Source organism: Chaetura pelagica, unplaced genomic scaffold (genome assembly GCF_000747805.2).
Source record: "Chaetura pelagica isolate M959 unplaced genomic scaffold, ChaPel_1.0 scaffold246, whole genome shotgun sequence".
Taxonomy (NCBI): Eukaryota; Metazoa; Chordata; class Aves; order Apodiformes; family Apodidae; genus Chaetura; species Chaetura pelagica.
The window spans coordinates 1,383,217-1,396,083 of record NW_009953647.1 but is presented as its reverse complement, the minus strand read 5'-3'; the positions used below and the strand labels follow the sequence as shown (position 1 = coordinate 1,396,083).

The following is a 12,867-nucleotide window of genomic DNA, read 5'->3' as shown; positions in this document are numbered from 1 at the left end:
GACAGACGCTGCCCCCTGTCCCCTGCCTCTGCCCAGGGATGTCAGCACCCACAGAGCAAAAAACGTGTTTCTAGCTCTTGCTGGGCACCGAGGAGCCTTCGTGTGACAATGTTGTGACGGCGCCGGAGGTGGCAGTGGAGCTGGGCAGCCCTGGGAGCTGCCCCTGCGTGCTGTTCTCCTTGGAAGAACCAGGTATGGTTCCAGCGCAGGGCTGGGGCAGCCAAGTCCCACGCAGAGCAGCAGGGATGGGATGGAGAGATAAGATCCATCCTCGCTATCTCTTGGACCAGTGAGTCCATCCAAAAATGCCTCTCTGCAGAAGTGTCCTTTTCCTTTCAAGGGTAAATATACATGAAAAGCTAGGAAAGCACTCCCTGTGTTTCCTTGCCATTTCCTAGCAGTACAGTGCAGAAAAGACCTTTTGCTTTTGCTGCTCAGCTGTGGAAGAGCCTGTACTCCTCTGCCCATGGCTGAAGCACAGTTAAACTGGGGTTTATAACCATCTTGCTCTTAAAGCAGAGCTGAGAGAATTCAGAGAAGGAGAAATTAATTTCAAAGGTGAGAAGTAATGCTTAGGAATATTCTGCCCCTTGTTATTTTGGCTTTTTTTTTCTTTTTCTTGCAGGGGCTTGCCCCCAAAGTCAGGATTGTTAGAGAGAGGCAACTTCAGCAGGCACTGCTGACCCCGTGCAAGGAGGACTGGATGGGCACAGCAGGGGCAATTCCGATGGGGCTGCCCTGTTGCTGGGGTCACACACCCAGGAGACACTGCTCAGGGCAGAGCCCGGTGGTTTGCAACAGTGTTGGCAGCATGGACAGGGCGGTTCATAGATCCACAAAAGCAAAGTGGTTGAACCGTTTAAAAAACACTTAAAACACATGTTGTGCCAGTGCCTGCCTTACCTGGAGAAATTTAATCTGCAATGTAAGTAGGCTGGCAAGGCACAGGACACAGTAGCTCCTTGGAGCAGAAAGATAATGAAGATCCCAGGGGAGGAAGCATCAATCAACTGGCTGCGCTGAACTGGGGAGGTGAGAAAGAGAAGAGGAAATCTCAGCCCCAGCCTGCCAAAAGGTGAAGAACTTCCTCAAGGATGCTTCTGTCTTGGGGTAAAACACAGCTGGGCTCAGTGCTCGCAGGAGGGGGTGCCACAGGATTTCCTGGCTGGAGGAAGGGACATTGTTTGCTCCTTGGGGGCTGGCCCTGGCTGGAGGCATGGCTCGGTGCTGAGTATGTTCATCTGCTGGCCTTGGGTGGGCTGGGGCAGCTCTGCCCGGGGAGCAGGGGAGGACTGAGCCCATGCTGCAAAGAGCTATATGGGAGAGGAGCAGGCAGTAGCGTGCAGGGGGTGATGGCCATGGGAACTCATCTCTTGCTTCGATTTGTGAGGTAGGAGAAGACTGATATCTCTGCATTAAACCAGACATAACAAAAGCATGGGTGACATTTGGGGTGCTGGTGGCCTGCTCCCATCAGCTGTCAATGCCTCCACTGCCTGGGGCTGTTATCCCATGCTGAGCCAGCCTGATGGCTGTGGGCATTGCCCTTGCTCTGGGAATGTCGGTGCTGTAGAGGGATGGCCAGGCAGGTCAGTGGCCCCAGCCCTCCAGGGAAGCACAGTGTCATGGCAAGCTGGGCAGGTTCCCTGGAATGGCTTTGTGGGCTGAGTGGTTTCATTCTTGCTTAGAGCAAGGGCTGCCTGCATGGCTGTGGGGCCATGGATGCAGCACATCCCTGGAGCTGCCCCCAGCACCCTGTACCCATCCTGTGCCCCAGCTCGCTGGTAGGACAGAGGTGGTGCCTGGGATTCCCCGGGTGGGCAGAGCTGCATGTTTACTGTCTAGCACATAAGCAGTGAGATAACCCCGGTGTTATCTACGCCCACGGCATCCTGTTTGGCAAGTCCTTATCTGTGCCATGCACATGTTGCTGCTGCCAGGAGGCTGGCAGGCAGCATGGGAAGGGGCACCCAGCTGGCAGTGGTGCCCAGCAAAAAGGTCCTCCATCACTGGCAAAGCAGAAAGTTGTCCTGCAGCTGAGATGAAAGAAACATCTTTGAGAGGAACCCTTTGGGGTGGGCAGGAGTGATTTGCCCAAAACTACCCCTGCAATCTACTACAGGGGCTGCAACAGCATCATGGGGTTGCTGCAGAGTGCCAAGGCACCTAGGCTCCTAGAAGCATCCCTGTCCTGGCCCCAGCTGATCCTTGCAACCATCTCACTCCCTCCAAGCCAGGGCACACTCAGATAACACATCTTCCTGTGGCCAAACACTTTCAAATTGTGAGAAAGTTTTTACTAAGCTCTGCTTTCCTCCAGGGCCTTGAGTGGAGGGTCTGGCTGCCCAGGCTGCAAGCCAGGCATCATGCTGGGAGGTTTGCCCAAAGGCACCCTGCTGCTCAGGGACACACTTTGGGTCTAACACCCGCTGGGGACCTGCAGTGGGGGGAAACCATCCCCAGCTCAGGCTCAAGAGGTGCCTCTGAAGCTTCTGCTCGCCAGGGTGTTGCAAGACCTGGGATGAGCTGCCCCAGGAACGCAGCTGCATCCCAGCGGGGTGTGGGTCCTTGCCAGCACCACCCCACGTTCCTGCAGGGGTACCATCAGGTGCCTCCTCATTCCGGTGGGCTGCTGAGCCCTCACCATCAGCGGGTGTGTGTGTGTGTCCCCAGGAAGGTCCCTGCTGTATCGCCGGTGGCAGCCGAGCCTGGCGGGCTGTGTCAGGGTGACTTGGTTCCTCTGTGGTTTGCAGGGGGATGTTGCACAAGGAGGGGGACAGGCTGTGCTGCCGTGGGGTGGGAGCCCAAAACAACACAAGTGTGTCTCTGCACAGAGGGGGGGGTGTGGTGTGGTGCTGATAGGGGTGGCCCTTGCACCCCTTGCCCCCAGGGTCTCGCTCCACCAACTCCTGAGCACTCCCAGGGGACACAGTGTGGGGTGCAGCCTGGGCTTATCCCTGGGGCAATGACAACTCTCTGCTGAGGCTAAGCCCTGCCTGGAGCATCTCCCCCAGTGCCCACTTCCCCATGCAGCACAAACAGGCTCTGTACTGTGGGACCTGGGTGCTCCCAGAGCGGTCAGGGTACTCAGGCAGGCACCGCATCCTGCCCTGCTCGCCAGGAGGGAGCGGGGGGGGGGGTTGCCCAACCCCTTTTGAGGTGGGAGTGGGGCACCCGTACCCTTCCCCGTAGATACAGCCTGTGGCAGGTCTCTCCGGAGAGAGCATTGCCTCCGGCTGTGGCCAAGGACTGGCTCCCAGCAAAGGAGGCGTATTTCCCTTCCGGATCGCTTCAGGGCTCAAAGGGACTGTGAGGAGGTGACACACGTGCCTGCCTTTGTACCTGCTTCCTTGAACCCCTGCTGAGTAGACCCCAGGCTCGAAGCTTGTGCTGTGCCCTCGGGGGGGGCGGGGGGCGGGGTGTCCAGGGGAACAGGATGCACCGTGCTGCTTCCTTGGACATCCCTGCACTGCTCAGCCCCTAAGGCAGGGATGGGCGCTCCCCTGCTAAGTGGGGCAGCAGGAACCCAGCAGGGAGCATGTGTCCTGCAGCATCCTGAATCCTTCTCGGGCAACCAGCCATGGAAAACACTTGAGATGAGAAAGGGCTCCTGGTGATTAGCCAGCTCCCAACAGAGCTCCAGAGCTGATTTGGGTTTTCTCTCCCTCCAACCCCATGTGCCTTCTTCTGCTATCTGCAAAGGAACCCTCAGTACCCGTCCTGCCACGCAGCACCCCCTCTCTAAGGCCAGGTCCTTGTGGGCCCCCACAAACAGCTTTAAACTTGGCCACGTTCTGCCCTTTGAAGCATCAGCCTCTGTCGCACCACCTTGCTTCTGTTTTAAAAACAACACTAGAAACTATTTTTAGTTACAAAAATAGAGGTGGGAATATTTTTTTCTACTGCCCTGCCCTACCATGTCAGGGCTCAGCAGAAGTGAAACTGGCAGGGGCACCTCCTGCTCCCCTTGGGGCTGTGTACCTCTATCTCCCAGAGGGTCTCCCACCCCGTGGCAGAACCAGCTCCCACCCTCAGTGACCCTCAGTGTTTGGAGATGCTCTCCTGCTCCAGCAGCTGCCCTTCCTCCTCACTGCCCTCCTGGCTGCTCCTTCCTTTGCCGTAATTGCACACCCTCTGCACAGGAGGTGCTAGAAAGTGAGCACTACGGGATTACTGGACATAAAGCCATAGCAATTCCATAAAAATAGACAACTGCAGTAAGACATTTTGCAAGGAAGATAACCAGAGACAGGAACTAAGTCTCATTTACACTGGCCGAGTATAGTCATTGTAGTGGGTTACAGCTTTTGTGGGATGGGTTCCTCCTTTTGTCTAGCATGAGTCCCAGTGGAGCCGCATCCATTTCTCTGGAACTGGAAAATGCATGTGACCTGCATGGCTCTCGCCCTGGCTTTTGCTGGAAGTGATTAGAGTAATTCCAGCAGAAAACCCTGCCAAGGCAGTTTTAATTAGAAGCATAAGAGGGTAAGGAAAGATTTATGATGATTCAGGAGTGATTCAAGGGAAGGTGGACACAATGAGGCATGTTCCTGAAGCATCGATGGAAGTTCATAGAGGATATTAATAAATCAGGGGAATTTCCTCTGGCATGTTCTTGGACTTTTCTCAAAAAGACTTAAAAGCAAAGAAAGAAAAATAAATTGTGTAATAACTGTTTATAAACTGTATATAAAGAGTCATAGTCAGAGCAAAAAGCCTGTGAGTGAGGAGAGCATCAGGCAGAGGAGCTGGGAGGCTGCAAGCCACATTCCCACTCAGCCCGTGCAGGAACTCATCACACCTTGTCCCTCTCCCATCCTCCTACGGACAGTGTGGGCACCACAACATGGACATGGTGGGTCGGAGAGGTCTCGGTGCCCTAGGCACCATGGGCTGGGGCTGGACTCTTCTGCACCTTCTGGGGGGTTCTGGCAGACTTGGCTGATTGCAGGTTGGGTCACAGGCCAGTGTGGGGATGCACTCAGCTTCCATCCCATGGGGCAGATGAGGAGGTGAGTCCCACCAGGGCCATGGCAGAGGCTGCCCCCCCGTTCCCCTCTGCCCCTGGGCTGAGAGCAGGATCTCTGGGCATGGGAGAGTCCTGTGGTGGGGAGGCGGAGGCACGGGGCAGGATGCGGGCTCACAGCAGGACTGGGGTGGGAGGGGAAGAGGCCAAGGGCAGGGAGGTCTGTGCACTTGGAGGAAGTGTGAGCACTGCTGCCCGCTGAGGGCCAGAGGTGCCTGGTGCTGCCGGCGGCTGGGCAAGGTGTGTCAGCGGTGCTGGCATGGTAGGTCCTGCTCCTTTCCTTGGGGGTGGGTTGGATCTGCCTGGAAAAGGGGGTTAGGGAAAGGCAGGGCTGCAGGCAGGAGCTGCCAGGAACCAGTGCCACTGCTGGGGACCCATGGGATGGACCCGGGCTGCCCAGGGAGAACCTGCCATGGGCAGCGAGGCCATGCCAGGTGCAGAGGGTGCTGCCAGCCCTGGGTGAGGGAGAAGGGTGGGGGCCATAGGGCATGCCCTGGACTCAGGAGCTCCCCTGGAGTGAACTTTACTGCTGGCACAGCCTCTCCCACTGCCCAGCTGTGCTGCAGGCACAGCCCCCCTGGAGTGCCTCACTGGAGGGGCCCCTTCTGTAGCAGCGGGGGTGCACGGCAGGGTGTGTGAGCCCCCGTGGGATATGCATGCTCACACCTCTCTCCCTGGCACGCAGGGCACTGCTGCACGACTGCGGTCTGCTGGGAGGACGAGTGCTCCGGCCTCTCATGGCATCTGCTACCTGGGCATTGCTGCCCTTGCATGGGGTAAGCCACCTGCTGCCGCCTCAGTAAGCTGAGCATGACCCTGCTGCTGAGGACTCTGCAGGTCCAGGAAACTGGAGAAGGACAGCAGTGATATTTTGGGGGCTCATCAGGCACATCCCCAGGCTGGATTCTTCTGAGCTGGGAGGGGGCTGTGTCTGCCCAGGCTAGTTCCCTCCAGCCAGACTTATCACAGGACTCTGTTCCCTCAGGCAGGGTCAGGCCACACATGGGGTCCCCACAGGGTGTTTGTTTCCCCAAACCCAGCATGGCATTTGGTGAACTGTACCATGAACTGCAGCAACAGCTGTACCCCCTTGCTGCGAAGCAGCACCCACAGGTGGAAGGGCTGGGGGCACCACACAGAGTTAGAATTGCTAATGGACATAAGGAGGAGAAATCAGAGTAGAAACTAATCTGGTTTTCCTGCCTGTAGGATGTTTCCTTCACACATTGGCACTGCACAGAGCAAAACCTGCTGGTGCCTGCTCTGTCCCTAGAGACCCTTCATGAGCTGGGTTATTTTCCAAAGGACCTTTTGTGGTTGAGCTAAGGAGCAGAGGCAAATGCAGAAGGTTGAAATGTAGGCAAACAGTATCCACCTGGGGGTTGAGCTCCAGGTGGGGCAGGGAGAGGTAACATAAGGCTGAGGGGATGGAATAGGGATGAGGTGTACTGCAGAGAGGGTATTACTGCTGGAGGAAAGAAATTGGTCAGCATGTGGAGGATGATTATGTAATGGATGGGCTCCCCTGGCCCTTCTTGGTTTGGGGATAGGGTGTGTGAGGGTAGCAGGGTAGCTGTCCTGAGCCGTGCTGAGGAGATAGCAAGGGCTGGGAGGTGGGTGGTGGCAGCTGAGCATGGGATGGGTGTCCAGGAGTTACCCCGATCTTCTTGTCTGCAGCCCCCAAACTCCCACGGGATGAAGAAGGCTGTTGGTTAAGGTCATGTTTTCTTCAGCTTCAGTTTTGTTAAACAAAGTGGATAGTTTGGTCTTTCACCAGGAAAAACATACAAGCTTTGGGAAATTTGCTTACAAAAATATGTAGTTATTGGCCAAACTAAAGACCTAATTAGACTTGGGAAGCCCTAGATTTGCATCTAATCTGTGTGACCATCATGTCATACATTCTCCTGAGCCACAGGGTGCCCCAGGCTGGTTGTTTTGAGCAGATTTTGATCCTCATCTCACTTTCTGCACCGAGGGAGATATGATTCCCATCTCACTTTCTGCATTTATGGAGGAACCTGCTTCTGGGGAGGAAGGGAGAAAGCTTTTTTTGTGTCTCAAACCATTTGATTGTTGTGGCTCAAACCATGAAGTTGAGGTGTGAGATGCTGTAAATATGAGCAGGGTTTCAACAGAGTGCCCTTTGCTTCTGGGTGTGGGCTCCAGTTAATCTCTGGTCTTGCCTTGCTTGGTGAGCATGACTGGGATGTAAACTTGGCTTTTGCAAGATGTTATTTTGCAATACTGGGTTTTACAAGAGTTTTCAGACCATCTGTGCCTTGAATGAACAGTTCAGGTTCCAAAGGCTTTTGGGGTAGGGGCGTAGTAGTTGTTCTGCTTTGCTCCAAGCTGACTTGCATGTCAAAGTGTAAAGCAAAAAAACCCTAAAGTAGCACACTTCTGTGCTTGAGGAAGGAACTGTGTTTTAAGAAAACATTTTGGTGTTTGGTTCCCCCCTTTGGGAAGCCTTGTGGGCAGGGGAGCAGGGCTGTACCAAGCTTTGTGTGTGAGGAGGGGTTGGCATCACTGTTTGGGGCTCTTCTGCCACCTGTGATCAGCCTGCCCTGTCCTGTGCTGGTCTCTGTCTCAGCCTTCACCCCATCCTCCCAAACTTTCCTGAGCCCTGTGCCTTCCCCCTCTGTCCCACCTCAGCTCCTTCTGCCACGCCTGATCCACCCAGGTCTCCGTGAGCCCTGTTCTCACCCATGCTTGTCCCTTCATTCTCTTCCCTTACCCAGCTGGCTGCTGGCACCTCTTGGCCCAGATGCCAGCCCTAGCTCACCCTCATCTCCCAAAGGACTCCATCCCCAGCTCAGTGCCCATCCTTTCTGTGGCGATCTCAGACCACACCCCCTCTGGCAGGTGCCCTGACGCGACTGGAGGTGAGTGCCTGGACCTACCACTATAGCGACCAAGGAGACTACACATGGGAGCAGGCCAGGAACTACTGCCAGACGTTCTTCACCGACCTGGTAGCCATCCAGAACAAGCGGGAGATCAAGTACCTCAATGAGAGCCTGCCTTTCCACGGGCGCTACTACTGGATCGGCATCCGCAAGCTGGGCGGCACCTGGACCTGGGTGGGCACCAGGAAGGCGCTGACAAAGGAGGCGGAGAACTGGGCAGCCGGGGAGCCCAACAACCGCCGCTCCAACCAGGACTGCGTGGAGATCTACATCAAGCGGCAGCAGGAGTCCGGCAAGTGGAACGACGAGCCCTGCAACCGCAGGAAGAAGGCTCTGTGCTACCAGGGTGAGTGTGGAGCAGGGTCAGGAGGGCTGGGCGCCTCGGCAGGCTGGCCAGTGGCCCCTGACCACCACCCTCTGTGTGTGCAGCCTCTTGCCAGCCCTTCTCCTGCAGCCAGCGTGGGGAGTGTGTGGAGACCATCGGGAGCTACCGCTGCGAGTGCTACCCCGGCTTTCACGGCCCCGAGTGTGAGGACGGTGAGCATCCCCAGCCATCCCCGTCCCGCTGCTGGAGAGCCTGAGCCCTGAAGGCAAAGCAGGCAAGATATTTATGGCCCTAACGTGCTGGTGGCTCTGTGACTCTCCCAGTTGTGCAGTGTGCCGAGCTCAAGCCCAGGGGAGAAGCGCAAATGAATTGCAGCCATCCCTTCGGAGACTTCAGCTACAATTCCACCTGCACGTTTGAGTGCCGGGAGGGGTTTGAGCGGCAAGGGACAGGCACACTGCGGTGCCTGCCTTCCCAACAGTGGTCAGCAGAGACCCCCACCTGCACAGGTAAGGTGTGCCAGGGGCTGGGGTCTCGGGCATGTGGCACTGAAGCTTTGGGGAGTCAGTCCTGCTTGCCCAACATAGCTCGGGCAGGCAAGGGGCTGGGCTTGCTGTGGCCCTGCCCTTTGGGGAAGCAGCTCCTGGCGCTGCATGCAGGGAGGGGTCCCCTGGTGATGTTGCAACGGGCAGAGCAGCTGCGAGCTCAGAATAACAGCCCTGCTCTCCCCGGCTCTCCCCACGCTCTTACTCTCTGTCCTGGACTACACTCAGGTGTCATTACTCTGTACACCGCATGCAGGGCCAGGACAGTGTTTTCGCTCCTCCATCACCCTGGTGGCATCATCTGCTTCTCCCTAAGCCCACCCTGATCCACCTTGGGAGGGTGCTCAGAGTCTCAGTGGTTTCTCAGAGGAGAGCAAAGGGAGGCTGCTGTCCCACAGCTGGGGAAAGGGTATATCCTGGCAGGGCTGGGCTACTGTGAGGCGGGCAAGGACTGGTGAGATGAGGTTAGATATAAGGTGGGTGGAACAGAGCATAGCAGGAAGCCACAAAGGAGAGAAAGTTGCCTCGTTTTAACCTCATCCATCCTGTCTCTGAAACCTGCTTTCTTGTTGCAGCCATCACCTGCCCAGTGCTCAGTGCTCCAGACCAGGGAGAGCTGAACTGCTCCCACCTTCATAGGGACTTTGCCTTTGGCTCCACGTGTTCCTTCTCTTGCCAGACGGGGTTTGCACTGAAAGGGCTGGAGAGCCATGAGTGCACAGCCACAGGGACCTGGACTGGGGATGCCCCATACTGTGAAGGTAGAGCTGCTGCTAGTCTTCAGGGTGTCACTGGCCATGATATGACACTAGGATGTTCCCCAGGCTCCTTGTCCCAACAGTTTAGTCTCCTAGTTCACAGGCTCCTGCTTGAAGTTTGCCTCTTTACCCTGCAGCCATCACCTGCCCAGTGCTCCGTGCTCCAGACTGGGGAGAGCTGAACTGCTCCCACCTCCATGGGGACTTTGCCTTTGGCTCCACGTGTTCCTTCCCCTGCCAGACGGGGTTTATGCTGATGGGGCCGGAGAGCCGTGAGTGCACAGCCACAGGGACCTGGACTGGGGATGCTGCACAGTGTAAAGGTAGAGCTGCTGCTCAAGGTGTCTCAGGCCTTGGGTTGGCCCTGGGATGTTCCCTGCCTCCTTGCTCTTAACAGCATTTAGCCTTGAAGTCCCCAGGCTCCTGCTTGAAGTATATCTATATTCCTGCAGCCATCACCTGCCCAGAGCTCCGTGCTCCAGACCGGGGAGAGCTGAACTGCTCCCACCTCCATGGGGACTTTGCCTTTGGCTCCACATGTGCCTTCTCCTGCCAGATGGGGTTTGTGCTGATGGGGCCGGAGAGCCGTGAGTGCACAGCCACAGGGACCTGGACTGGGGATGCTGCACAGTGTAAAGGTAGAGCTGCTGCTAGACTTCAGGGTGTCACTGGCCTTGAGAAATGTTCTATTGTCATCCCAGCATCGTGGTCCTAACAGTTTAGCCTTGCAGTCTCCAGACTCCTGCTTGGAGTGTGTCTCTACCTCTGCAGCAATCACCTGCCCAGTGCTCAGTGCTCCAGACTGGGGACAGATGAACTGCTCCCACCTCCATGGGGACTTTGCCTTCGGCTCCACATGTGCCTTCTCCTGCCAGACGGGGTTTGTGCTGATGGGGCCAGAGAGCTGCGAGTGCACAGCCACAGGGACCTGGACTGGGGATGCTGCACAGTGTAAAGGTAGAGTCGCTGCTCAAGATGTCTCAGGTCTCGGGTTGGCCCTGGGATGTTCCTGGGTGTCTTGATCATCTTGTCCCACCAACTTAGTCTCCTAGTTCACAGGCTTCTGCTTGAAGTTTGCCTCTTTACCCTGCAGCCATCACCTGCCCAGTGCTCAGTGCTCCAGACTGGGGAGAGCTGAACTGCTCCCACCTCCACGGGGACTTTGCCTTTGGCTCCACATGTTCCTTCTCCTGCCAGACGGGGTTTGTGCTGATGGGGCCACAGAGCCGTGAGTGCACAGCCACAGGGACCTGGACTAGGGAGTCCCCACACTGTGAAGGTAGAGCTGCTGCTCAAGGTGTCTCAGGTCTTGGGTTGACCCTGGCATGCTGTTAGGTGTCTTGATCCTCTTTTCCCAGCAGCTTTGCCCTGTGTTTCCCAGGCACCTTGCTGAAGGGTATCTCTGTCCCTGCAGCTGTCACCTGCCCAGTGCTTGCTGCACCTGACCGAGGAGAGCTGAACTGCTCCCACCTCCATGGGGACTTTGCCTTTGGCTCCACGTGTTCCTTCTCCTGCCAGAAGGGGTTTGTGCTGATGGGGCCAGAGAGCCGTGAGTGCACAGCCACAGGGACCTGGACTGGGGATGTCTCACACTGTGAAGGTAGAGCTGCTGCTAGGGCTCAGCATGTCATAGGCCTTGAGGTGAAATTAGGATGTTCCCTGGCCTCTTGGTCCCAACAGACTCCTGCCTGAAGAGTGCTCCTTTACCCTTGCAGCTGTCAAATGCTCAGCACTGGCCACCCCTGAGATGGGCCAGGCTGCCTGCTTCCACCTCCACGGGGACTTTGCCTTTGGCTCCACATGCACCTTCTCCTGCCAGACAGGGTTTGTGCTGTTGGGGACAGAGACACGTGAATGCACAGCCACAGGGACCTGGACTGGGGATGCCCCACAATGTGAAGGTAGTTCTTATGTTGACAGGTGTGTGTGGAAGTGCTCTGCAATAGCAGCCTGCATTCCCCAGCATCCCTTTCCCCTTCACACTCCCAGTCCATGGCAGCTCATCCACCTGTTCCCATCCCACCACCATTGTCCTTGTCCTGTTGATGCTACTTCTGTGTTGTATCTCCAGCCATCAGCTGCCCAGTGCTGGACCCCCCTAGCAGAGGCCAGCTGAACTGCTCTCATGTGCACGGGAACTTCGGGTACACCACTGTGTGCACCTTTTCCTGCGAGGAGGGGTTTGTTCGGCTGGGAGCAGAGGAGCTGCAGTGTGCAGCCACAGGGAACTGGACCAGGCAGCCCCCTGCCTGTGCAGGTACAGTGGGAGGGGGTCCAGCTTCCTGCAGCACATCTCCAATGTGCTGGAGGGCACCTCACTAACTTGAGTGCTGTGAAGTCCTTCCGACAACTTTCTAAGCTGCGGGTGTGCGATGTGTTGCAGAGGACAGCGCGCCCTTCCTAAAGCAGGTCCTGGCTTACAGCAGCGGCGCGGCCCTGGCGCTGGCCGGCGTCGTGCTCTCGGGGACGCTCATTGCCCTCCTCGCCAAGCGCCTCAGCAGCAGAGGTACAGACACAGACACCCTCCCGTCCCACTGCTGGGATGGGGCTCTCGGACCAGGTGGTTGCGCAGGCCTAGGGGAGGGTGGGTCAGAGGAGTTCAGCAGAGCGACGGCCTCGGTCCTCCTGTCCTCTTTGCCGTCAGTCGCGTTGGTCCTGCAGTGCCCGTGACGCCCCTGGCATTCTGTCCAGCTAAACGTGGCAGCAGCTGAGTTTTGGAGGACAGAGCCAAAAAAACCGACTTCATTGTGAAGGGGAAGAGAAGGCAAATGCTTCGGCTCCCCCTCCCTGCTCCGTTCCCTGCTTGTCACACTGTTCAATGTCAAACGTTGCTGCTGCAGTTAAGTCCCTCACTAAAAATATCTGGTTGTTTCTTTTCTGTCTGTCTGACACCGTTGCCAGAGGAGAAGAAGCAGCTCCTGAGCCCCACCAGGTGAGAGCCCTGCCCTGCAGGTTGCTGTGCCCCGTCACCCCTGTGCTCACCCCGGGGCGCCCCGGTAACGCTGCGAGGCTGTTCCTGCACAGCAGGGCCTCTTGGGGCAGCGCTGCCTCTGCCCTTCCCCGTCCCTTGTCCCCCCGCGGTGACACCCCCGTGTCTGTTTTACAGTGACCTGGGAGCCCCGGGCATCTTCACCAACGCAGCCTACGATGCCAACCTGTGAGAGCGGGCGGGGGATTCACCCGGAACGTCCCACCCGGAACGTCCCACCCGGGGGCAGCGCTCGGGACCCGCCTCTCTGTGCCGCACCGGGGCGGGTGGCACCAGCTCCGCCTCCCTGCGGTCCCACCCCGGCCGCACCCGCCT

The 12,867-nt window shown here is 57.2% G+C and overlaps 1 protein-coding gene across 1 annotated transcript; it reads left to right on the top strand.

Annotated features, from left to right (window-relative positions):
* Window positions 1-5,438: 5,438 nt before the first annotated feature.
* On the top strand, window positions 5,439-12,724 carry SELP (selectin P (granule membrane protein 140kDa, antigen CD62)). Its single transcript, XM_009999925.1, has 15 exons — window positions 5,439-5,460; window positions 7,892-8,281; window positions 8,365-8,472; window positions 8,584-8,769; window positions 9,381-9,566; window positions 9,701-9,886; window positions 10,016-10,201; window positions 10,335-10,520; window positions 10,657-10,842; window positions 10,978-11,163; window positions 11,279-11,464; window positions 11,635-11,820; window positions 11,947-12,069; window positions 12,465-12,495; window positions 12,670-12,724. The coding sequence occupies exons 1-15, from the start codon at window positions 5,439-5,441 to the stop codon at window positions 12,722-12,724; spliced, it is 2,403 nt and encodes an 800-aa protein (XP_009998227.1).
* Window positions 12,725-12,867: the final 143 nt, after the last annotated feature.